Below are 26,168 nucleotides of genomic sequence, written 5' to 3' on the forward strand. Positions count from 1 at the left end.
GAATGGGACTGAAATGGGATTTGAACACATATAGTGCTGTTCCCTGAGCCACAGCCATGCATTTGAGTGAACAAATGTGTAATTACTTTATTCTATTCAACGATGCTCATGATCAAGCAAATTAGATTTAAATTTTTAAAATAGATGCAGTGTTGTTAGCTCTGATTTTAAAAAAAAACATAAGCGCCAAAAACAACGGCACCTAATGCCCGACAGTGAATTAGCTAATGCTTGTTGTGACCTGCTGACCATGATTTATTCCTGTGCTGCTGTATTCAACGTAAGAGTCAATTCAGTTCCACTCATATGTTAAAAAAGCGTCTGACTGTTCTCCTCCTGGAGTTTCAGAGAGTTCTTAAACAAAATGCTTGTAGTTTGTCTGTAAACCAATAGATTTGTGAGGATACAAACATGATGGGATTGTTATTCACAGACTGAGAATGAATCTGTGTACTGGCCGAGGAAGGAGGAACCAATGAATTGTGAAGCGTTTACAGTAAGCCTGATCAACCAGAGCCATCTTTGTCTTTCCAATGAGGAGCAGCTCATCATCCAGGACTTCATTCTTGAAGCAACACAGGTAACACGGCAAACATTAGTAAGCCTGGAGGGAGACTTGTGACTCATTGTGAGGTTGTCAAAAATTGATTCGTCTTGAAACACAAGCCATAACGTGTGTAATGTTTTGCTGTAAGTCTGATTCAGTTTGCTTGGTGCAACTATTAGAGTCCTGCAGCTGCTTATTTTAAATGGGAATATACAGACATGAAATTAAAATAGGAGCAGATGTGGACCAATCAACTCAGAACCCTCTCTACCATTCAACATGATCGTGGCTGATTCTCTATCTCATCACTATATTCTGCTATTTTCCCATACCCTTGACACCTTTAACCTCAAGAAATTTACTTCTTTCTTAAACATATTCAGAGACCCAGGCTCCACAGCCTGCTGTAGCGCAGAGTTCCATAGATTCATTTGATTGAAGAAATCTCTCCTCCTCTCAATCAGAAAAGACCTACAATGTATCCTGACACCTCAACACCTTCTTCCGGATCCCCCCACCCCTCAGCTGGGGATACATCATCCCTACAACCAATCGCTACAGCCATGTCAATGAGATTTCAATGAGATGATGTCTCTTTGTTTTAAACCCCAGTGTATCGAGGCTGAGTCAAACCCAGTCTCTCCTCCTGCAGCAAACCTACCATTCCAGCAATCAGTCTGGTGAATATTTGCTGAACTAATCTTTCCTTGGGTAAGGAGACCAATGTTCCAGATGTGGTAATCTAGCCTATGAAATAAAACAGTTCGATGTCTTTAACAACATATCATTTTGTAAACCTTGAGTGACATTACTTCAACAGCAAATATCATTAGATTTAAACGAAGTCATTTATTCTGTACCATCTAGCAATATAAAGTTTTTATTCACATTTTGAAAGGGTCTGGTTAAAGACCTTCACAGTGGCCTACAATTTTTGCTTCCACTGGATCACTGGAGCCATTTACACTTTGCAAGTTTCCTATCCCACATTAACTCTCCTTAGATTGTGTCTGATATACATATTTTTTTCTGTCATTATGCCTCCCATGCAATTGCTACTGCTCCTTACTTATTTCTTAATGTTCCACTTAAACCATTTTACAGATGTTTGATGTTATGTGATCTTCCCCATCCTCTGTTTGTTTTGTTCTCTCTTCAATGCTGTTGCTTATTTCTGAGATGGGGTTCATATCTCAAACAACAATCAGCTTGTGCTTCTTTGGAGATGTTGTTCAGCCTGTGAAGTGTCTCAGCACTTCTGTATTGCTGAATAATTATTAGGTGGTTCTCTGTTTCACCAAATGGTACAGATCAAGCATGTTCTACTCAACAGCAGGATTATGCTGGAAACTGTGGTATCTGATCATCAGTCTCTCTCTTGGCCATTTCTTGCACCAATGCTTTATTCCCTATGCTTATCCGTTGAAAGCCATTTGGGTAAGACATCTTTTGTAAGGTACCAATGAATTCGACAAGTGGGCAGTCTTAAGTGTACAGATATTTTGAGCTTTGCCGACTGAGCAGATCCTCCAAGTGGTTGACCTGCACTCTCCGTTGAGGTTGACAAAAATAATAACAATGTGGGAAAAGTAACAAACAATGAATGAAAATCAGAATTATGGGGGAGGCCATCAGTACAGAAGCCAAAGCTGATACAATTGCGAGCACCTTAAGCCAGAATTGCTGAGTGGATGATTCATTTCTGCCTCCTCCTGAGGTCCCTGGCTTTAAAGTTTCCAGCCTTCGATTCACTTCACATAATGTCAATAAATGGATGAAGGTGCTAGGTACTACAAAGGCTATGGACCCTGTTTTGATTCTGACAACAGTACTGAAAACTGATGCTCCAGAACTAGCCCCAACCCCAGCCACGCTGTTCCAGTGCAGTTACAACACTGGCATCTAATTCAGCCATGTGGAAAATTGACATAGCCACAAGTACAGTAACAAATCTAATCTGGTCAATTATTGGCCCATCAGTTTACTCTCAATCATCAATAAAGAGATGGAAGGTGTAATCAATAGTGCTATGAAGTGGCACTTACTCAGCAGTAACTGGCTCACTGGCACTTAGCTTGCATTTCACCATGTCCACTCAGCTCCTGACTTCATTATAGGCTTTGTCCAATTATGGACGAGGAGCTGAACTTGAGATCAGGAAATTAATTAGCCTTGACATCAAGGAAGCATTTAACCAAGTGCAGCATCAAGGAACCCTAATCAAACTGATATCAATGGAATATAGGGAGAACGCCTCACGTGTTGGAATCTTAGCACAAAGGAAGATGATTGTGGCCGTTGGTGGTCAATCATGTGAGTCACAGGACATTGCTTCATGAGTTCCATAGGTTAGTATCCTAGGTCCAAACATCTTCAACCACTTTATCAATGCCCTGTCCTCCATCATAAGGACAGAAATGGGGCTGCTCACTGATAATTGTACAATTTTCAGGACCATTCTCAATAACTTGAGTACTGAGTTGATCTTTATAGATCGTAGCAACATTCCAGCTGGGCTGATATATTGCAGTAATGCCAAACAAGTGCCTGGCAATGACTGTCTCTCTAACCAGAACGAATCTAATCACTTCGCTTTAACATTCAATGATGGAAGCTAGGAATGTGATTAAATAACTTCCACTAGCTTGGATGAACGCAGCTACATCCAGGAAGCTATCCAGGGCAAAGCAGCCTGCTTGGATGGAACCCCATCTATCATATTAAATATTCATTCCTTTCACTATAAACACAAGGACCACAGCATGTACCATCTACAATATGCACTGTAGTGACTCACCTTCCAACCCATGACTTCTACTACCCAGAAAGAGAACAGCTGCAAGTTTCTGGAAGCACCACAACCTGCAAGTTCCATCCAAGCCCCACACCATCCTGATTGGGAACTATGCAATTATTCTTTCAATGTCGCTGAGTCACAATCCTGGAAAACCCTTCCCTAACAGCATCGTAAGTAGACCTTGTAAAATTGCATCTAATTAAAGTATATATCTCCAGAACTTTTTTACCATTTTTGTGCATTGAGAAGTTCACCAATTACAGTTAGACGAAAACATATTGGAATAATCCTCTTGACCTATGTTGGAACCAAACTACTGTATTAATACATGCTCAAATAGATGTGTCTCATATGAATGAAGAAGGAGGGCTACAGAACAAGACCCTGGACTAGTGGTTTAGAAAAGTGGCTGACCATTGCTTTGCCAACTTAAGCAGTATATGCAGGCCTTTCCATTGATACTGACATCCCGTGAAAGAGAATAAATTATGTAAAGATCTGGAAGATCATTTTTAATATTCTAATTCTGGTCTGCAGTGCAGCTCCAATTTTCATCACTTCACCTCTCGATTGGATTCCCCTACAGTATGGAAACAGCCCTTTGGCCCAAAAAGGCCACACCAACCCTCTGAAGAGTCACCCACACAGACCCATTTCCCTCTGACTAATGCACCTAACATTATGGGCAATTTAGCATGGCCAATTCACCTGGCCTGCAAATCTTTGGATTGTGGGAGGAAACCAGAGGAAACCCACGCAGACACAGGGAGAACATGCAAACTCCACACAGACTGTCACCTGAGGCTGGAATTGAACCTGGGTCCCTGGTGCTGTGAGACAGCAGTGCTAACCACTGAGCCACCATGCTGCCTCTTTGGCCATCCTTTCCACTGCCTAGGCTCTGAGTTCTGCAAATTGCTTCCTGAATCTCTGCACCTTTCTCCTTTCAAGTCATTCCTTAAAACCTTTGCCAATGTTTTCATCATTTCCCCTAGTGTCGTTTTGTAATTGTAGCATCTCGTATGGTTATTGTTCATATGAAGCTCCTGGGATTGACTTGTTTCAGTAGGAGTACAATAGAGGTGCATCATAGCTTGCTGCAAGACAGCCGATAGTAAATTGTGGAAATTGGAGATGAACAAGATGTGACCAAACCCCAAAGCTTACAGATATAACACTTTTAGGACCAATATCCTAATCACTGAGAAACTAGTTCTCTTACCTCATTCATTTGAGAGATATCTGTTCGAGCATGTATTACTATAATAGTTTGCTTCTAAGATAGTTTGCGGATTATTCAAATTTATTTTCCTCTAATTGGAACTAGTGAAGTACTCAATGCATCAAAATGCTTAAAAATACCTTGGGACACTTTAATTAGATGCAATTTCACAATCCAGAAAGTTCAGAGGTCTAAGTCTTGGTGACAGAGTTCTGAAGGTGAGTTTTGACTGTTCACAAGCAAGTCTGCAGAGTGTCCAATGATGATCCTACTTTTAGACACCATACCATATATACATGTGTAAAAGTCAAATTTTTTAGACTATTTTTAAAGATTCAATTTATAGGGTCGACTAGTACACTGGCATTAGTTTTGAGGGGCTGGAATTCATGGTGCACTTCGAAATACTGTATTATTAGCAGAAGTCAATTTGATGGCCTAACTAATCCTGGGTAAAGAAGAAAAACACAATGAATTATGGTAAAAGTAATTACTGGATAAAAGCAAGAGAAACAAGAATGAACCACTGGTAGGAAATTGTATTTCTACATACCAGTGCAAAAATTTAACATGTCAAAGATTCATTGAAATCCTGCAAAATCACACTGTTCAACATTGTCATGGCTGAGTATAATGCGACATTTAAAATGAAACATTTAGTAAATTCTGAATGTTTAAGCGTCTTGAACTTTCTGGCCAAAGTTTTCTGTTTCCCTCCCATTTACTCTGGTATGTAATAACCTCAGCAACATTAACAAATTTGTCAAAAATTAAAAATATATGTAGCTAATATATCTAACTTTTATTCAGTTGAAATGGCACAATTAAATTGATTAACCGTTTAATGATATTAACTTTTGGATGTATAGTGAACAAAGTGCAATAAGTACCCATAGACTGAGTACCGGTCTGAGTGAATGAATGAAATAAAACATGCTCTAGTAAACCAAGTGGGCTGAGTAGATTATTTCCTGATGAAGGGCTTATGCTTGAAATGATGATTTTCCTGCTCCTCGGATGCTGCCTGTCCTGCTGTGCTTTTCCAGCACCACACTCTCGACTAAGTAGAGTTATGAATGACCGAATGAATGAACAGAGACGCAATATAGTAAACAAAGAGCGATAAGTAGAATTACGAGTATGAATGAAGTGGGTTAATGGGAACATGCAGTTCCCTTTGTAAGAGGTTTATAATGCGATATAGTAGGGTCAACCTTTACACAAGATATATGGATAATACACAATTTTATTGACCAAAAATAAGGGGCTGACATTTACATGAGATTGACTTTTACACAAATATACGGTAGCATTTTTTAAAAATCCTCTCACTCTGTCAGAAGTAGTTTGAATATAACAGAGCTGTATGATCAGTAATGCTGTGTTTGTAATTCCCTTCATTACAGGATGACTATGTGCTTGAAGTGAGGCACTATCAGTCCCCAAAATGGCCAAATCCAGACGGGCCGATAAGCAAAACCTTCGAGCTTCTCAATATAATACGAGAAGAAGCTTCTACAAGGGATGGGCCAACTATTGTCCATGACGAGTATGTCTTTCTCCTTTTCTAAACTGAAGCCTTTCGTGCAACAGAGGTCTCAAATGAAACAAATGACTGTTAATGAAAATGCCTTCTCAGAAATAGAAGTGATCATATGGTCAAATAAGACACAAAGTGAGGTCTATTAAAGGCTGAATTTGAGGGATCCACTGTTCCCTGGAGAAAGGATTGATCTGGAGGTATCTGAATGGATTCTGTGGAATGACTATTGTGAGGAGATTCTCTTTCTGACCTAACCTGATAATACTGTTTCCGACAGCAACTACGAGAAAGCGAGGACTGCAGATGCTGGGTACCTGGATCAAAAAGTGTGCTGCTGGAAAAGCACAGCAGGTTAGGCAGCATCCGAGGAGCAGGAGAGTCGACGTTTCGGGCATAATTCCCGATAAAGGGCTTATGCCCGAAACATCGATTCTCCTGCTCCTCGGACGCTGCCTGACCTCCTGTGCTTTTCCAGCACCACTCTCTCGATCCTGTTTCTGGCAGCAGTATGATTGATCTTATTGTCCAGACACCCTGTTGTTGTACTTGTTTTGGCTGAGGGGAAGACAGGCCCAGTAAAATTTTCAGTTAATCATTGTCCTTAATCTAAGCTTGTATATCTGCATGATTCCAGGACATTTCTGATTTTTATTTGAAATTTTAATATTCATTAGATTGACTGTGAACTTTTTATGACATTGGACTAGACCGCAGTTGTATCACAGCAAATAGAATACACAAAGGGTGCTCTGTGTGCATGTGTATAAAAATGTAAACTTCTTTTATTTCTTTTCAGACATGGAGGAAACACAGCTGGTACTTTCTGTGCTTTAACTAATCTAATGCACCAACTGGAAAGTGAAAACTCAGTGGACGTTTATCAAGTGGCTAAAATGATTAATTTAATGAGGCCCGGTGTCTTCACCGATGTTGTAAGTCAGAATCATAGCATATAAGTGCAGAGTTCGTTACCATTTTGCCATAAAAATTCCAAAAACATATTTAACCATCTGTCTGAAATTGATGGAAAATTGAAGGAAACCTGACATTCAGTCTGTGGGCTACCTAGTGGGGAATGTTCCAACGAACAGAAATTGACAAGTGTTTGTGTTGTGTAGTGTAGAATATGTCATCTGACTTAGCCCATCACCCATAATAAACTCACTGGGACTGCTCATCCATGTCATTTAAACATTGAGGCTAATGTAGACTTGTTAGCAGCCTATTGACCTGAACAATACTGTCCACAGTCTAAATGGCCAACATGATAAAAAGCCGGGGAGAAGGGTAATATATTTCAGGGCCTGAACAGAGTGCACTCCCCAAAGATGTCATTTCACCTTTCCTTCTGGCCCATCCACCCTACAAAACCGAGGGCCTTATTCCCGTCTCTGGATTTGAGGGATCCTTTCTATACTACAACTCTGAGACTTACTTTTCTGGGACAGCCATGATTCTTTATGGAGCTCTTTCCTGCACTCCAGTGTCCATCATTGAGCTCAATCAGATTGGCTAACAGCTCCCTAAGGTAAATCCTCCTTCCTTCTGCAGAAGTCCCATTGTTAACAAATTTGCTAACAATATTGAAAAATATTTACATCCAATAGGTGCATTGTGGTTCATTCAGTGGTTTGGCAGGATGGGGTGGTGTTTAATGAATGCTCCCAAGGTACCTGCTATGTTGACATTTGGCCACAGACCATCATCATTTCAGGGCAATTGTCATACCATTCATTCAGCTGGATGATGCATCTGGGCAGGGAAGAGTTTTCAACTGAACTAGATGGCCCTTTGCTAGAGGAACTGCATCTTCTAACCAAATCTCTGAGGGGAAGATGGGACTGCTGAGTGCTGATATCTGTGGGAGATGAAGTGCTCACAATTCTTGTATCCCAGAGGAAGCAGGGTAGCTGCTAAATCTCAGCATTGTGCACAGAGCCTAGGTAAACTGTGGACAGCTAGCGGTTTGTACATTACATACAAAGAAAATTTTAAAAGCCTTTCAAGAAGTGAGCATATGACAATTGCCCATAATAAAAGGGTTAACTCTTTCTGTTTCACTGGAAAAATTACAAAAGAGGGAAATACAGAATTGTGAGTTTGATATTATTGAATACATCACCGACTGGCTGTACCTTAAAGCTATTTTATGTTTTGTATTGATACGATTCTGACCCAGTCACAGTGATTCTCAATGCTGTTACGAAAAGACTGAGATATGTTCTCTTTCTCCAGGATCAGTACCAGTTTTTGTATAAAGCTGTCCTCAGCCTGTTCAGTACAAGAGAAGATGAAAACCCTGCAACTGTATTGGAAACCAATGGCATGGCCATGTCTGCCAATGACTGTAATGTAGCAGAAAGCATGGAGTCTCTGGTGTAACAGTGCAAGAGATATCATCACCAACAGAGGCAAAAGAAAATCCTATTTAAGATCCCGTTAACTATATAGGTATCCATTGTGAAATCCTGGTATCCACTTTGTGTCACCAATGAACACTAATTGGTGGGTGACTTTTTATATAAAAGAAAAATTGTTAGCAGAAATCGTTTGTGCAGTGTGTGAATATTTCATTTGCATCACGCTGGCCTGACTGATATTCGCTGTAGTTGCATTTTCAGCATGTTCAGTGTCAAGTTCCATGGTCTGCTTCCAGTCTGTAACGGGGGAGGGGGGTGGGCGGGGGGTGTATCCATGGCAGTGTCTTCTACAGAGGTTTCCAGAAGAGATTATTGACTGCAACATCAATGGTTACTAGAGTGCTGCTGCCTAAGACTTGTTTCTCTATTTTCCACCATGTCAACACCATTTAAAAACCAACATTCAGCAGTGCTCAAGCAATGTACTGAATGTACAGAATGAAATGTTGATTAAGTCTGGATAATATGGACATCATATTGTTAAAGAACGAAAATTAATCTTCTAATACATAATGTAAATAGTAGAACAATGAGCCTGTCCATGGACCAAATCTCTATTTATAATTCTAGATTTTTATATTTTACTACAGAGTCTTTTCTAGTCTTTTTTGATGTTCTGACTACATGGTCGTTGTAGCTGGCAATTTATTAATGTTTAAATATATCTCTAATTCAGCTTTGATTCTAAATCCCACGTCAGATGTTTATTACTGACTTATTTGATGTAATTTTACAAATAACAGCATGCAATGTTTAAACTACTTGTACAACAGAAATAGTAAGTTCTAGGAAGACTTCTCACAGAGAAAAGATCCAGATGATGTGTGATTTGGTTGCGACTGATGTTTTTACATTATGGCCACTGCAGAAGAATTAAAATGAGATTTACCAGCTGATTAGCACTGGCGGTCATTATTGGGAGTGTGCCAATAGCACCTAGTGAGGCACATCTGTCAACATGTCTGGAGTTAGAGATTAACTTTCATATCTACAGCAGCTTTAAAGCATCCTTACTTCTTATATAAAACACCTACCTAATGTCAGTCCTGCATTTAACCTTTGGCCAAAATGCAGAATTAGGAATGTCGATTACAATATTGAGACTCTGGAAAGAAAAATATTAATAAAATAATCCTTTTTGTACAATAGAAATGCAGTTTGGAGTTTAACTTTAAAGTATTATCCAGTAAGCCTGCTTAAAACATAGATGTATTAATTCTCTCCCTGTATGTTGTTCAGCACACAGGTAATTCTTTTGCTATCAATGTAAATTACTCTGTCTATAACCTATACCATTTGTTAACTTATATGCCAAAGTTTGTGCTTTGCATTTTATTTGAAGCCTGAATGAAAAAAATTGGAAACCTTCTAATGAAAATGACATTTGTCTGGAAAGGCAATAATTAATCAATGAATAACAAGAACACTAAGCAAGAACATTGGATGGCAGGTCTAACTGGATTACAGCCATTTTGAACTGGATTGAAAAGATATTTGAATGGGAGTGGAAGGCTCTGGTCACGTGAACCAGTTTGGATTCAACATCGTAATGGAAAATTAGCATGTAGTACTAGGAACGAGGATTTGTCCTGATGGAACTTTGTAAAGGCAAGAGAGGATGTGTGCACAGCAGAACAGTTGTTTAAAGGGATAGTTCAGATTGAGAATGGACATATTCCAACTAGGGTGCCAAAGTTTGATAGAGCTCCCTGAATAACAAAAACATAGTGTTTAAAATTAGAAGGGGGGGGGGGGGGGGGGGTTGTTGGTGGTAGTGACAGGAGTTGCTGTTATGATAGAGAAGATGATTTTTGATATAGGCGTTCAAAATCAAGAATAGTTTGGATAAATGATTCTGTTTGTATTTGTAAAGGGTCAGTTGCAAGAAAAACCAGAGGTGGCATGTGGAAACATTTTTTAAAGAACTGAATTATGATCTGGAATATACCAACTGAATGGATAACAAAAGATTCTATAGACATGGTGAAAGGGAATTGGATGAATACTTGAAGTAATTTTTGTGAACAAGACTTTGGACAGAGTGAAAACCAATTGTAAGACCCTACCAAAAACACAAGTCACTGCTTGTGCTGTATCATTCTAAGACTGCTGCCTCCTTCTGCAGCCCACCCAGGTATCTAATAAATATCGGAATACTATCCTAAGCTCTGCTGTTAGTTTTTGATGCAGAAATGTTTGCTCCGTCCTTTTCATCTGTGTTTATTTCACAGACAAGTCTTTAAAACGCTGCACTTAGTGAAAGAAAAATCATAGGGGGGGGTGCAGAAACAAAAAGAAAACAACTTGATGTTAAAATTCACAGAAGAGGATTTTCACAAGTACTGAAAATCTATGAAATATTATAGAAAAGATACTGTATTACTAGTAAAAAGGGGTTAGGCAACTATTAGATAATTATTGAAATACTTCTGCATGTATTCTTAATGTCTTAATGTGATAGGTGCATTAATTTTTTGCAAGCATTCTAAACAGACAAAACTATAGGGTATTAGAATTAAGTGATCAGATTTTTCTAATCTACCCCTTTCCTATGTGGTGCCTTTACAACTGGACAGATGAGCACAAACCCTATTTTATTCAATACGGATATATGGGGTGGGTTGGAGAGATGTTGGGAATGTTATTGGGAAATCAGAACGAAACACTCTTCCCTGAAATGATTTTGATAATGACTGATGTTTTCATTTAACTTTTCAACTTAAAGTCAGATGTATTAAGAAGAAAGTAGATATTTAAACCCTGAGATTTCTCCAGGAAGAATTAAGAGAAAAGCCCTTGCCTTTAAACAGCTTTTCAACCATAAACATAATTTCTTCAGCAATATTGAACCTTAGAGTGTTTCAAGATGCATCGAGTGAGACAAGATCACTCAAAGTATTATCAATAAAAATTGAAGTTGTATTGAAACTGTTGGAGAATGGTCAACTTTATTCACATATCTGAAAAACTGCTGGACGTCACAATGTTACTTCAAACAAATAAATTCCGTATTATTAACAGTTAATTATTGCAACTTGCAGTCTACAATGATTAGAAGTGCCATTAAGTATTGCACCTTTTAAATTATAATTGACCACACACCGAAGAAAGATCAGTAGCAGTGAGTGAACGAAGAATTTCACAGAAGTAATTTGAATATGCAGATAAAAATTTGATAAGTGCTTGTGGTAAATAAAATCTATGGAAAACTAAGGCTGGAATATTACTGAATAATTTCCAAGTCATGAAAAGGTACTGCTTGAAGTGTACAAAATGCCTTCAGCCTTGATGCGATCCAGAACTGGTTGATAGATATCTTTGGTCATCGGACCAAGTATTCCTTTAGTGGAGATTTCACCTGTTAAAACATAATGAAATTTCAAAAATGTTATGGAATTGAATGTAGCACAATGACTTTTGTGGATAAGTGAAGAGAAAGTGAAGGAATACATATCAGAGTAAGGCAATTATCAATGAACATTGATGATAGAACATATTTGTCCTTTATATGTCCACAACTACAGGCTTAACACTTCTACCAAGCTCACTCACCAACTGAAAAACACCTTTTTAAAATCAGTTCCTTTTTAAAATGTCTTGACAAGAAGTTACATTAAAATTATAGCTTTAAAACAGATGTTTATTCTCCCTAGGCTCCTCCCTCCACCTTACTTCATTTAACACTATCAAGATAATCTTCTGTTCAAAGTTTGTGAGAAGATTTTTAGCTCGGGTGCTCGTTGTTGTGGTTCTGTTCGCAGAGCTGGGAATTTGTGTTGCAGACGTTTCGTCCCCTGTCTAGGTGAGATCCTCAGTGCTTGGGAGCCTCCTGTGAAGCGCTTCTGTGATGTTTCCTCCGGCATTTATAGTGGTTTGTCTCTGCCGCTTCCGCTAATCAGTTCCAGCTGTCCGTTGCCGTGGTCGGTATATTGGGTCCAGGTCGATGCGCTTATTGATTGAATCTGTGGATGAGTGCCATGCCTCTAGGAATTCCCTGGCTGTTCTCTGTTTGGCTTGTCCTATCATAATAGTGTTTTCCCAGTCGAACTCATGTTGTTGTCATCTGCGTGTGTGGCTACTAAGGATAGCTGGTCGTGTCGTTTCGTGGCTAGTTGGTGTTCATGTCGGAGGAAAGATCACAGAAGCGCTTCACAGGAGGCTCCCAAGCACTGAGGATGTCACCTAGACAGGGGACGAAACGTCTGCAACACAAATTCCCAGCTCGGCGAACAGAACCACAACAATAATCTTCTGTTTCTTTCTTCATCTATTTATCTAAATTTCCATTTAAATGCATCTATGCTTTTTGCCTCAAGTGTTACAATTGGTTATAGTTTTCAGTCATCTTTGTAAAGTTGCTACTCTGAAATTCCTTACTGGTGTCAATTAAATTATGATCCTTTGTTTCAGATTCTTCAAGTGGAAATATTTTCTTTTCATTTATCCTAACTTTGTTATGATTTTAAGGGCCACTAAAGTTTCACACCTCCCACTCTCCCCAGCCTGTTCCAGATAATTATAACAGCTTTTCAATGTTTTAACTGAGCTCAGTAGTAATCAGTAATAAGCATCTGCATTGGCATTTTCTCCCATCATCCTTAGCCAAGAAATTGGTTCTGCAATTATTTATGTCTGCAGCATTGCATTTTCTTTTTTGTGATCATGAAGCAAGATCCAAAAACACAACTGGGACAAATGGCCAGTTAATCGGTTCTCATGTTATTAATTGAGGTGAGGTGGTGACAGTGGTAATGCCACTGAACTAGTAATCCAGAACTCTAGCCCCTGTTCTGGAGACATGGGTTTGAGTTTCTTCATGGCAGATGGTGAAATTCAAATTCAATTTAAAAAAAGCTGGAATTAAAAGCCAGTTTAATCGTGATCATGTAACTATTCTTGATCGCCATTAAAAAGAAAACCTACTTTAGTAATGATTTTGAGGGAAGGAAATGTGCCATCTTAACCTACATGTGACTCCAGACCCATAAATATATGGTTGATTCTTAAGTGCTGTCAGAACTATTCCTAGCAAGGTACTCAATTAGTTATGGGCAATAAATGTGGCACTTGCCACCATCCCACACAAAAAGAATTTCTCAGAACACCAAGAGAACAGTGTGATTAAATTGCTATAATCTTCCTGAATGGGCAGGAAATGTGCAATAGGCGTTCAATGAAACCTGAAACTTCCAATATTCAATAATGCACTGACGCCAATCTAGATTTTGGCTGGAATCCAAAGTTTCTAAGAACAAGATTAACGTCTCTACATCAGTCCAAAGTTGACTGGGACTGTGGGGTAAAGGATGTATTTGCATCATTTTTGTCTGGGATCTCTGGTTTACCGTGTAAATTTTCATTAGGGTCCAGGATTTGTCCGAGCATTATTCAAAGTCACCACACAGAAACCAAAAGTATGCAGAATGAAGAGAAACATCAGTGTGATCTTCAAATATATCACTTTATGAACAAGTAAAAGGGATTACCATCTAAAACCATCTCAGCACCGATGGCACATGGGTAGCCAACAGTTTTTGCCATTGCTGAGAAACCCCCAACATCACCGTAGACCACCAGACTATCATGCTTAGTTTCTAGTTGACCCGAAGCGTGTCTAATGCCAACACTGTTCCTCAAGACAACCAAGTCTCTTTCACCAGGAGCTGAAACAAAACAGATAGTGTTCAAACAGGGATCTGTTAGACAACTAGAATCAAAAGCTGTTTTCACATATTGAAGGTGGAGGATCACAGTTCCACATCTTCTCAACTAAACATATTGCCCACTGAAATTAAGCTGGATAAAATACATGTTAGACCATACATTAAATGTGCATGACCATACCACTTCAGTACAATAGCAATCTTAACTCAGCATAAAAAACAAAGGCAGGAATAGACCAGATGTTCCATTGAAACTGCAGACTCCATTAAATAAGATCTTGACCAAAACACTATATGAAAACATCTTCACATCTTATACTCTTAATCCTTGATTATGCCAAATAATCAGCACTGTCCTCTCATACAGTATGAACATTTGGTATTCTTTGCAAATTATCCTGATGAGTACATGATTTCAAGAAAAAAAAACTTTTTTCAGCAAAACTCAAGAATTATAGCCTTGTGGGCTTGATTGTAGAGCTGGTTTAACCCTGTCCCTATTGCATAAGGAATGACACAGATAAACAACAAAATAATAGTTCTCAACCTCCATCTTCAACCTAGGATGGGCAATTTTGACTGAAGTGATTAGATGAGATTTCTTGTTAATACACACAATCATAGTTTGCTGTTGGCTCAAATTCACTCTCGATGCTATAAATATAGAGTCATAGAAATGTACAGCATGGAAACCCTTTGATCCAACTGGTCTATGCTGATATCCTAGTCCCATGTGCCAGTACTTGGCCCATTTCCCTTCAAACCCTTCCTATTCATATACGCATCCAGATGCCTTTTAAATGTTGTAATTGTACCAGCCTCCACCACTTCCCCTGGCAGCTCATTCCATACATGCACCACTCTCTACATGAAAAAGTTGCCCCTTTGGTCCTATTTAAATCTTTCCCCTCTCATCCTAAACCTATGCCCTCCATTTCTGGATTCCCCCACCCCAGGGAAAATACTGTCTATTTATCCTCATGTTTTAATAGATCTCTATAAGGTCACCCCTCAGCCTCTGACGCTCCAGGGAAAACAGCCCCAGCCTTTTCAGCCTCTTCCTATTGCTCAAACCTTCCAACCCTGGCACCATCCTTCTAAATCATTTCTGTATAATTTCAAGTTTCACAACATCCTTCCTATAGGAGGGAGACCAGAATTGCACACAATATTCCAAAAGTGGCCTAACCAATGTTCTGTACAGCGGCAACATGACCTCCCAACTCCCATTCTCAATGCTCTGACCAACAAAGGAAAGCATACCTAATGCCTTCTTCACTATCCTATCTACCTGCGACTCTACTTTCAAGAAATAATTAATCTGCACTCCAAGGTCTGTTTGCTCAGCAACACTCCACAGGACCTCACCATTAAGTGTATAAGTCCTGCCCTGATTAGCCTTTCCAAAATGCAGCATCTCATGTTTATCTAAATTAAACTCCATCTGCCACTCCTCGGCCCACTGGCAGATCTAATCAAGATCCTCTTATACTTGAAGGTAACCTTCGCTGTCTGCCAACTTGTGTTTCTCAAATGTACTAGAAACAGCTCAACTCATCAACTAAATGTGACAGCAGTTGTACAGTTTTCACTAAAAGCAGCAAAAACTGTGGAGATAATAAGACAGATGTCATTTAAAAGAGATATACTGTATATTTGCAGCACAATTGTTTTAATCAAAGCATTTTATTTCATTGTGTTTTAGTTTTCCCTCCCCCACCTTATTAAACTTATCATCGCTCTTATGAAATAGTGACCACTCTCTCACTGTTATCAAGTGCAGAGTTAGATGTCCAATTGAAATGTGATGCTAGAATAGGACTGGAAACTGATTCCAGTGAAAGGCTCCATTTCTTCCTCGTTATGCACACAGTGCAACTAAAATTTTGAAACACTTTATTGGTTGTAGTGTGCTTTGGGGAAACATGACAGATGCTACATTAATACAAATATTTCCATTCCTAGTAATTATTCTTAACACAGAACATTAAGAATAGAAAAAAATTCTTCATGCCATGTTTCTTTTAAGTAAAAATCCAACTAACATCTGATGATATTGCTATTTAATAAGATAGTGGGCTGGACTGAGCAGCAAATACCAATATGGACTTCTCATAAGTGGAGTTCCAATGGATATCTAAATGTCCAGAGTTTTAACTAAAGGGCTAACATTTCAATTGGAACTTATTAAAAGCAAGGTGTTTGAATTTTGTAAGTCATGCTTTTTTTTGGTTATCATTTATGATTCATTGTTTTGTAATTACACAATGGTTTATTTAAAACAAAATAAAAAGTTGGTAAATTTAGTAAAGTTAAAACATGGCAAAATGTAATGCTGTTCATACCATAGATAAGTTTTGGCTCAATGTGCTTCGCAAAAGTCTCCAGAAGGCTCATTTCTTTCTGAATTGGTTCATCGTCAAAGAGGCCAAGCCTTTATCAAAAGCAAATAAATGTCACAACAAGCAATAAGGCATTTTGACCAATTATAGCCATTTAAACTGGAATAAAGACAATCTATGACTGACACATATCAAAGGACTCAACAAAACGTTCTCTACTTCATCAAGTCTTTGTGTGTGTGTGTGAGAGAGAGAGAGGAAAGAAAAGTGCAAAGAGACATCTGAGGAGCAAACTCTCAGCTGGTTGGAGTCATACTTAAATCAAAGAAGGATGATTGCAGTTGTTGGAGGTCAGTCATCTCAGTTTAAGACATTTCTGCAGGAGCTCCTTGGTACTCGGACCAATCAGCTTCAGCTGCTTCATCAAATGACCTTCTCTTCATTATAACATCAGATGTGTTTATGTTTGCTGACAATTGCATAATAATCACCAGCATTTGCAACCCCTCAGATACTGAAGCAGTCCATCTCCAAATGCAGTAAGACATGGACAATTCTTGGTCAGATGAGCCACACAAGTGCCAATCAATGACCAACAAGAGAGAAAATAACCATCATCACTTGGAGATTCAATGACATTACCGTTGCTGAAACTCCCTCTATCAACATTCTGGGGGTTACCATTGACCAGAAACTGAATTGGACTAGCAGTGTGGCTACAAGAGCAGGTCAGGGACTAAGAATTCTGTGGCAAGTAATTTATCTCCTGACTGGCCAGGATCTACAAGGCATAAAATCAGGCATATGATGGAATGCTCTCCACTTGCCCAAATGAGGGCAGCTCCAACAACTTCACACTGTCTAGGAGAAAGCAGCCCACTTTACCTGACAGCACATCCAAAAACATTCACTCTCTCCACAGACATTCTGTCATAGCAGTGTGTACCAACTACAAGATGCACCTCAGAAATTTGCCAAGGCTCCTCAGATGGCACCTTCTAAACTCACAACTGCTACCATGCAGAAGGATAAGGGCCATTGATACATGGAAACATCACCTGCAAGTTCTCCTTCAAGCCACTTATCATCCGAGAGATGGAAATATGTTGGCATGTTTTCCACTGTCACTGTGTCAAAGTCCTGGAACTCCCTCCCTAATGGCATTATAGATGTATCTAAGGCACATGAACTGCAGTTCTAGAAGGCAGCTCACTATCATCTTCTTATGGACAATTAGGGATAAATAATAAATACTGATCCAGCCAGCGATGTCTGCATCCAGTGAATGAATAAATGAAAAGTTAAAGTGCCCACGCTGATTCAGAATGAACAAAGAATTCTAAATTTATCAGAATCATGACATAACTTTAGTGGAAACCCCAAAGAGACTAGCAAATTGTCACAAACTTTCAATGTTTGTATAACAGCACAAGCAGTGTGAGAAAAAAAAACATTATCTTGTTCTCTCAGCAAGGACACAGAGACATAGCATACTTTCAGATAAGTATCTGGCTACTGCTTTAATAAACAGCTGCATTATAGCAAAGGAATTAGAAATGTATCATCTCTTTCAATTACAAAGGTTTCTATCACCACTTGGTTGATCAAAGCAGATAAATACTTGGCAACTCTTTTTTCTCCACATAGTCCTGAATGTGATGAGTTTGATTCTCAGAAAGACTGCCCTGTCTGCCAGAACCCTTATTCTGTTACACCCTGAAATTCAAGGTTTGTGTAAAAGCTCGGGTGCCAGTTGTAATTGTGGGTATGTTCGCTGATTTGCAGACATTTTGTCCCCTGTCTAGGTGACATCTTCAGTGCATTGGAGCCTCCTATGAAGTGCAACAGCTCACCAGGACAACAGGCCCGATACCCACCATGTGCAAGACAAACATAATTTACAAGATTCCATGCAAAGACTGCACAAAACACTATATAGGGCAAACTAGCAATCCATATCTACGAACACCAACTACCACCAAACACCACGACCAAGTGTCCCTCGTAGCCACACACGGGTGACAAGGACCACAAATTCAATTGGGATAACACAGCGATCATAGAACAAGCTAAACAGAGGACAGCCAGAGAATTTCTGGAAGCATGGCACTCATCTACAGACTATATCAACAAGCACATGGACCTAGACCCAATATACCGGCCACTACAAAGAACGACCTGAATCAGCAACCAGAAACAGCAGGAATGGAACGAAATAAATTCCAGAAGACACAGTACAGCAGCACTTCACAGGACACTCCAAAGCACTGAAGATGTCACCTAGACAGGGGATGAAACATTTGCAAATCAACTTCCCAGCTCAGTGAACATACCCACAACTATGATACCCTGAAACTGTATTCCCCAAGTCCTCAGCTGGACTGCTAGATCAACTGCTGAACAAACATTAATAAGCATCATACATGTACATTGTTCAGTTCATTGCTATTGCATCAATTTATCACTGAACTGATTGCCAGTGACAAATTGAAAACTCTGGCCTTGTCAGAAAACTGGAGATGAGGGTGTGTGTATTTAGCAGAAAGAACAGAATCAATAGTCGAATTAAAATCAATGGTTGTCTTACCATGTCAGAGTGCTCATTCTGTGATCATCTCTTCCAATCTTATCATAAACAGCTTCTTGGAGTCTTTGCAAACTACTGGATGGTGCGATTTCTACCAAGTTACACATCAGTTCTCTCTGTTCAACAAACATTAGAGTTTCAAATAGTTTGGAAAATAATAAATAAGGCACTTTCTACTCTCATGCTACACTGTTAAACTTACATATTATTTAAATCAATTACTGGTTAAACAAATCCTGAATGGAGTTTTCCAAACAAGGTGAACATCTTCATTGTTCTCATCAAAGGTTATGCACCAAGTTAAAGCTGCTATTTTACCAAACAAATAGCAAGGAATGTAACCGGAGAGACAGGACTGTGGCATGTTGCATAGTTGGTTGCACAAGTGCATGAAAAGACTGGGACCATTGCAATCCCGTCTTTCTCTCAAAAGACTAGGAGTTTTGATGAACAGCTTTCGGTGAACAGCTCTCCGTGTTGGAAATGAATGTTCTCTTACTACACTTGAAAAAAAAAACAATTGCTTAAAAATAAACAATTTGGAATAAATAAAGATAAACAAAAGCAGTTTCAGCACTTCTCAAAAAGCTTCATATCAGAAAGTCTGGAGAAAACAAGTACTTAAAATGAGTCATAAAATGACTCAAAAAAAATGAACTAGATACTGTTAGTAACAGTAATTTAGTTCAGAAATAGGATTAGAGAAGGACAGTATTCCATATTTCAGCAGCAATCATTTATCACTGAGCATCCAAAACTCTCAGAATAAACCTCTTACTTTTTATTGAATTTTTTTTTGAAATATTCAGACATACCCAAGTTAAAGGAGGACTGTCAGGACTAAGTAGCTGGCATGGGTCAGGATTGATCAATCCTAGCTTGTGAAATCCTTTCACTACATTTGCATATCCCTGAAAGAGGACACAGGACAATACGTATTCAGGTCATATATGTCTCATTATTGGTCTGCACTGCAAATTACAAAAATCTTCAACAGATTAAGCATCATCCAGGATCTTGTTTAAGGTGCTTGACATTTGTTTCCTGTGGTATAGCGGATGGCTGTTGGTGAATATTTAATGAATCAACTTCTTAGCTAAGAAGATGAAAATGGTTAAATCTTTCTTGGACAAATCATGAAAGCCAATTCCTTAAATCCTCTGAAATATACAGGAAAGCTCACTCAGTCAAGACCAGCTGGATTATTGCACATATGGATTTGGAGCAGAAAACAGATGCTGATATTAAACACATGACAAGAAATAGTCTTCACAAAAATAGGCCTATAAAAACTATTGCTCTAAAGGAATATTAGAATCTTAAATCTGTCTGGAAAATAGTATAAAATGAAAAAAAAAGAAATGGTGAAACTGCATGACAATTTATTTCTCAGTGAAATGCCAAGGATAAGATTCTGAAGTGAACAGAGCATTAGTAAATTAGACAGACCCATAAAAATTTGTCTGAAAGCTTCATTAATAGTGAAGGTATCCAGAAAAGAGGGAAATACAATAGTAACTTGCATTCGGACAGCATCCTTATATTTTGAGACAATGCATGAAGCATCACAGGAGCAATAACAGAATGTATCACACCAAACACAAGGAGGTAGGATAAGCTGATTTTATCAGAGATGTAGATTTTAACAGGTGTCTTAAAAAGGAGGAAAAAAAGTGAGAGAGAGGTAAACAAAAGGTTTAAGGAAGGAATTCCAGAGCCAAAGACACAGGTAGCAGAAAGCATAGCTTTCAATGATGGAGCAATAAAAATTGGAGATGCACAAGAGGTCAGAATTGAAGGAGGGCAGAGATTTAGGAGGATTTGAGAGCTGTCAGACACCATTCCATGCGCACATTAAAGATCAGGAGAGGTGAAAATCAGAAAGATAAAATTATATAAACTGCATTCTCAAATACAATCACTGATCAACACAGACAATGGTAACAGGCTCTTCTTGTGTCTTCACCACGTTGACGCAACCAATTGAAATTGGACGTTTAACATTTTCTAGAGTTACACTGCCAGAGAGAGACAGGAGTGAGAGTTCAATAAAGAAGAACAGCAAGGCTGCTCCAGGAGTATGTATGTGATTCCTTCAAAGTCAGCGACAATGTTAGCCACCTGATGACTCATTTGAAAGTTAATTTCCAACCTCAGTGTGTTAAATTGCTCAAATGAATCTGCAAGAAATAGGTCTATTATATATCATATGAGCAATTACAGTTAAGTTCAGCATAGCTGGAGACAGGGGATAAAACTGTGTCATTATTTTTAAAAAGGGGTTACAAAATGCAACAACAGACTTGTTAATATATCCAGAAGGTAAAGTTTTAATCAAAAACAGAAGTTGCTGGAAAAACTTAGTAGGTCGAGCAGCATCATGAAGAGAAATCAGAGTTAACGATTTGGGTCCCATGACCCTTCCTCAGAACTGTTGAACTGATTTCTCTCCACAGATGCTGCCAGACCTGTTGAGCTTTTCCAGAAACTTCGGTTTTTGTCTCTGATTTACAGCATCCGCAGTTCTTTTGGTTTTTATTAGGGAAGGTTTTAAGAGGAAGGTTTTATTAGGAACAAAAGAACAGCGCATGTAAACTACTCCACAATCCAGAGAGATCATTGCTAATCAATTTATTTGCCTCTTTTCGCTCCAGATCTCCAGCCTTGCCTAGCAAAACAAAAAACAAAATCTATCAATCACAGATGAAAATTATTGACTGAACAACTATTTTTGTGGGACAATCTTTCACACTTCTACCATTGTTGTATGAAGAAGTATTTTCTAACTTTTCTCCCAGATGGTTGACACTGATTTTAGGATTCCTAGCTTTTGTTCTGGACTCCCTCACCACCAGGAAATGCTTTCCTGCTTCTACCCTTCCAATTACTTTCTAAATTCCTAAACCCTCAATTCAATCATCCTCCACTTTCTACATCCCAGGGTACATAATACAACCCCCAAAATCCTGGGAACATTCCAGTGGAACTGCACTGCATCCTTCCAAAAGGATGAAACCCATGCACATGTTCTTATGGAACATTTTCTTTGAAACCTGTCCTAACTGCCATCATCTGGCCTATCTCTAAATCAAATTAATCATTTTCCTTTATTCCCAGGAGTTTCCATTTTAGGTAATTCCTTTAAGTGGAACTATGCTGGGTGTCTCCTGGAAGTCCACTTAGACTACATCTATAGACATTTCCTCTTCACTAATGTAGGTACTCCCTCACAATATTAGACTCATTATACCTAACTTGCACATCCAACAGTTTGCAGTGAGGTGTCTCACGTATGGATGAAGAGAGTTAGCTTGCTACTTCTCGTTTTCACACTAATTTGCTTTTCATTTTTATACTAGCAGCGATATGAAAAAAAAGTCAAATGTGCAAATCTCACCCTGTAGGACACAGTCTTTCCATCAGCAAGTCCCCAGTTCCTGCCTCCTTTTGGTGTCAAGAAACTAGGCCCCTTGAGGCTCCAAGTCAAAACTCCAGAGGAGCTCTGACAAGGCTTTTGCCCCAGCCATGCAATGGGCAACTCCAAAGACATGTGGTTAAACCCTGGCACTCATGAACCAAACTCCCGGAGGTATGCAAATAACTCCACTACCTTGTGGATGTCTCAGGAGAGTGAAAGCCAAGGGAGCAAATTCTGACAAAATTCTCGAGTGGTGCACTTGGCCAAACTGATGTCTCAATATGTTGTCCTTCAGTCAACTACTGAAGCCCATGCCAAACCCAGTACTTTGCATCAAAACCAGAAATTGCTGAGGTTTGGCAGTATCAGAGTTCATGTTTCAGGTCCAGTGACCCTCCCTCAGAACAGCACTTGTCATTTTGCATTCCTTTGATTCCAACTAGGGAACTTGAAAAGGAATACCTTGACATCTGCTCTCCACAGATTTTGCACAGGCTGGTGCCCTGGAGAGGACGTTCTAGTTCAACAGCAGAGCATTAATGCAACCCAGGAGACAGCAGTTATAGGTTATAGTACAGACCAATGAACAGGACAGGTGCTGGGAGGCTGTCTGTGACAGTGAAAGGAACCATCATGTCCCATTGGTCAGCCAATACCTATCTCTCAAGCAGTCAGAAGCTCATTTTCCATGATCCATCTCCTTCAGTGAGTACTTGGAAGTTAGAGTCTCTGGTCAACAAGCGAACAGAATCCATTGCATCAGGCAATTAAGTAAAACAAGTTGAAGATGCCACCTTTTTGATTGTCAAGTTGGCATGTCAGGACCAGTCTACAGGACTGAAAGGCCACTTATAACTTGTTGATAGTTTGGAAAAATAGCAGTGATCAACATATACCCTGATAGGCTGAAAATCAACACAGCCTTCTCACAAGAGACCAGGCTTGCCAAGAGTGGATAACAAAGCAAAACATTCCAAGTTCATCCAACAGAGAACGTGTATGAACAAGGTTTACACTTTGCTGTACGGAACTCACTTCCAACCTCAGGCGACTGTCTGTGTGGAATTTCCACATTCTCCCTGTGTCTGCGTGGGTTTCCTCTGGGTACTCCAGTTTCCTCTCACGGTCCAAAGATGTGCAGGTCAGGTGGATTGGCCATGCAAAATTGTCCATAATGTTCAGGAAGGTGTAGGTTCGGTGCCTTACTCAGGGGTAAGTGTAGAGTAATAGTGTAGGGGAATGGACCTGGCTGGGTTACTCTTCACAGGATCGGTGTGGACGTTTTGGGCCGAAGGGCATGTTCCACACTGTAGGGATTCTATGATTCTTATCTTGGCTCCAGCCAATTATGTCCATGAGCCAAGCTCCCACACAGACAAAAACAAATAGTTCTGCAACTCTATTGAACAAATACACTTCAGCATTCCTCCACACAGTGCAGAAAGGAAATAGAATGATGTCTTAAATGTATTCTATCTCTGGGAGGGACCCAGTGCCGCAGGATGTATGTGATGTAAAGTTTCAACCTGCTGACCATTTCAAGAAAAGTATTAGACTGTGTTACCCTGGTCAGACTGCATTTTCTGGTTAACCCAGGATCACAGAATGGAAGATCCAAAAGTTGAGATGATTTTCTCAATACAGGAGCTGCAAGATAAATGCAATGACCAAAGGAGACCATTATATACTGCTTTCATAGATCTTACTATAGTATTGAACTTATTCAAGCTAATGGAAACATTCCACTGAAGACGTTCAATTAGTTTTTTTTTAAAAATGACAACATGGCATGTAAGTATGACAGAGCAACATCAGAACTGCATGTTCAAACAGGGCTGTGTTCTGTTAGCGATGCTCCTTATCTTGTTCTTCTCTTTGTCCTTGTCATACATTGTCAGGGTTCAAACTTACATAGCACAGCTGACAAAAACAAAAAAAAAAAATGGCTCAGCCTCATTCACCCAAGATAAATAGAAAGGTGCACTAAATCGTCAGAGAATTGCTTTCGGCTGACGATACTGCATACTGAGGATCAGCTGCTGCAGCAGCACTACTGTTACTCTTCCTGATAAAAGAGTAACAATCAGCTTCGCATGACGAGGCCTTGGATAATTAGTCCCAGTTGTTCCACACATTTTCTGTTGATAACTTACAATTTTTCACCCTGAATTGAGAACTTTGAATTTTTAACTTCTTACCTTATACCTCAGGGTACCCCGTAACAAACTATGAGCTGATTCAATGCCATATGATGTTGCGTATTTGAGGCTGTCTCGGTTTGGTATACCCTCTAGGTTGAAACCTGGGAAGAAGGCCATTGGACTTGCGCTGTCGAGAATAGCACCTCCAGCTGGGATGTCAACTACCTGCACATCAGATAAAAAAAAACACTATGTCCTAAAAACACACATTTAAAAAGTGAGCTGAAGAATCCTTTGGGTTACTGTGCAATAACAGCTTCAGAAATCACTTGCAAAGTTTATAATTTTGCTGGCAATACCCAAGGATATCTCAACAAGCATTTAGAAGGATGTCACATATGGTGAGCTATTATCCCACATTTACTGGTGAACAACATAGAGGATAATAATTAACAGAACACTGCTTCCCAATATCAGTTTCATACATTATCGGTTTATGTATGTGTCATTACAGATTAGGCTCTCTGAACGGAATATGACTGAAAAATGGCCAAAATCATTGCTTCAATGAAAACATGCATCCAAATAAGTCAAAGACAGTGGCCCAGATCTTCCTCATTGTTGCAACATACAATTGAGGACCATTCAGAAGTTCCAACATTACCCAGGTAATATAAACTTTCAGTGGGCATTTCCCCAGCATCTGAAAGTTTCTTGAAAACATCCCCCAACACTGAGCTAGAATCAGCAATGTCAGAGAGTTCTTAATACTTATCCAAAAAGGGTTAAAGGAATTAAAGGCTGCTCTACGTTTACCAAACCTTCACAGGCACCTGACACCCATCCCCCTAATCTAGAAACACCCCGCTGTCCCCCTTGACAGTTCACTGATTCAAACTCCACTCTGTCCAACTCCAATCACCCCCATCGCAGCACTGCCCCATCCTGACACCCAATTCCCATTGACCCTCTGGTACCTGTTCTCCACACCTGTGGCTCCCCAGGACCCGATCCTTCATGGATCTGAAACTCCTCACCAACTAACATCCAATCCTTCGACACCTAAACTGCCCAGATCCAAGAAAACATGCCAGGACCAACACTCTCCAACCCCCTGAACTGAGTGGAGCTGACAACACTACTGAACCCCGACCTGACAGCCCACATCTGCACCCACCTGCCAACCTGACCACCCTCACAACCTCACCACTTTCAGCTCTCATCTAACCATCCTGATGCCAGTACCTAGCACCCATCTGGCACCTTGCTCCCCACCGACATGGCATCACCTAGCAACTTACTTCCGACCCACCAGGCACACTTGGTCCCCCATCAACAGCTACCCTACCCCTTTAACATAAATGGCACTCTATAACCCTCCTGGCAATCGACTACCCACCCACCCACCTCTCACCCTACACTCAGAATCAGTGTTATAGTGCAGAAGGAGGCTATTCAGTCCATGTCTGCACTGCCTCTTTAAAAAAG

General features: G+C 39.6%; 2 protein-coding genes across 5 annotated transcripts in view; one reads left to right on the forward strand and one right to left on the reverse strand.

Annotated features, from left to right (window-relative positions):
* Nucleotides 1–9,134, forward strand: part of LOC122559541 (receptor-type tyrosine-protein phosphatase zeta) — a 265,364-nt gene extending 256,230 nt beyond the window's left edge. For all 3 annotated transcript variants that reach the window (XM_043709180.2, XM_043709179.2, XM_087997408.1), the window contains 4 exons: nucleotides 434–580; nucleotides 5,973–6,115; nucleotides 6,906–7,041; nucleotides 8,345–9,134. In XM_043709180.2, the coding sequence (XP_043565115.2) occupies nucleotides 434–580; nucleotides 5,973–6,115; nucleotides 6,906–7,041; nucleotides 8,345–8,491 (573 nt within the window). In that variant the 3' untranslated portion in view covers nucleotides 8,492–9,134. The remainder of the gene's footprint in view (nucleotides 1–433; nucleotides 581–5,972; nucleotides 6,116–6,905; nucleotides 7,042–8,344) is intronic.
* A 2,326-nt stretch (nucleotides 9,135–11,460) lies between these two features.
* Nucleotides 11,461–26,168, reverse strand: part of aass (aminoadipate-semialdehyde synthase) — a 73,838-nt gene continuing 59,130 nt past the window's right edge. For both annotated transcript variants that reach the window (XM_043709191.2, XM_043709192.2), the window contains exons 19-24: nucleotides 24,738–24,905; nucleotides 19,937–20,032; nucleotides 19,122–19,237; nucleotides 16,538–16,626; nucleotides 14,016–14,192; nucleotides 11,461–11,887 (exon numbers count right to left, since the gene is read on the reverse strand). In XM_043709191.2, the coding sequence (XP_043565126.2) occupies nucleotides 11,772–11,887; nucleotides 14,016–14,192; nucleotides 16,538–16,626; nucleotides 19,122–19,237; nucleotides 19,937–20,032; nucleotides 24,738–24,905 (762 nt within the window). In that variant the 3' untranslated portion in view covers nucleotides 11,461–11,771. The remainder of the gene's footprint in view (nucleotides 11,888–14,015; nucleotides 14,193–16,537; nucleotides 16,627–19,121; nucleotides 19,238–19,936; nucleotides 20,033–24,737; nucleotides 24,906–26,168) is intronic.

Source organism: Chiloscyllium plagiosum, unplaced genomic scaffold (assembly GCF_037043375.1).
Source record: "Chiloscyllium plagiosum isolate Xiang-an unplaced genomic scaffold, Cpla_swu_hap1 HiC_scaffold_19, whole genome shotgun sequence".
Taxonomy (NCBI): Eukaryota; Metazoa; Chordata; class Chondrichthyes; order Orectolobiformes; family Hemiscylliidae; genus Chiloscyllium; species Chiloscyllium plagiosum.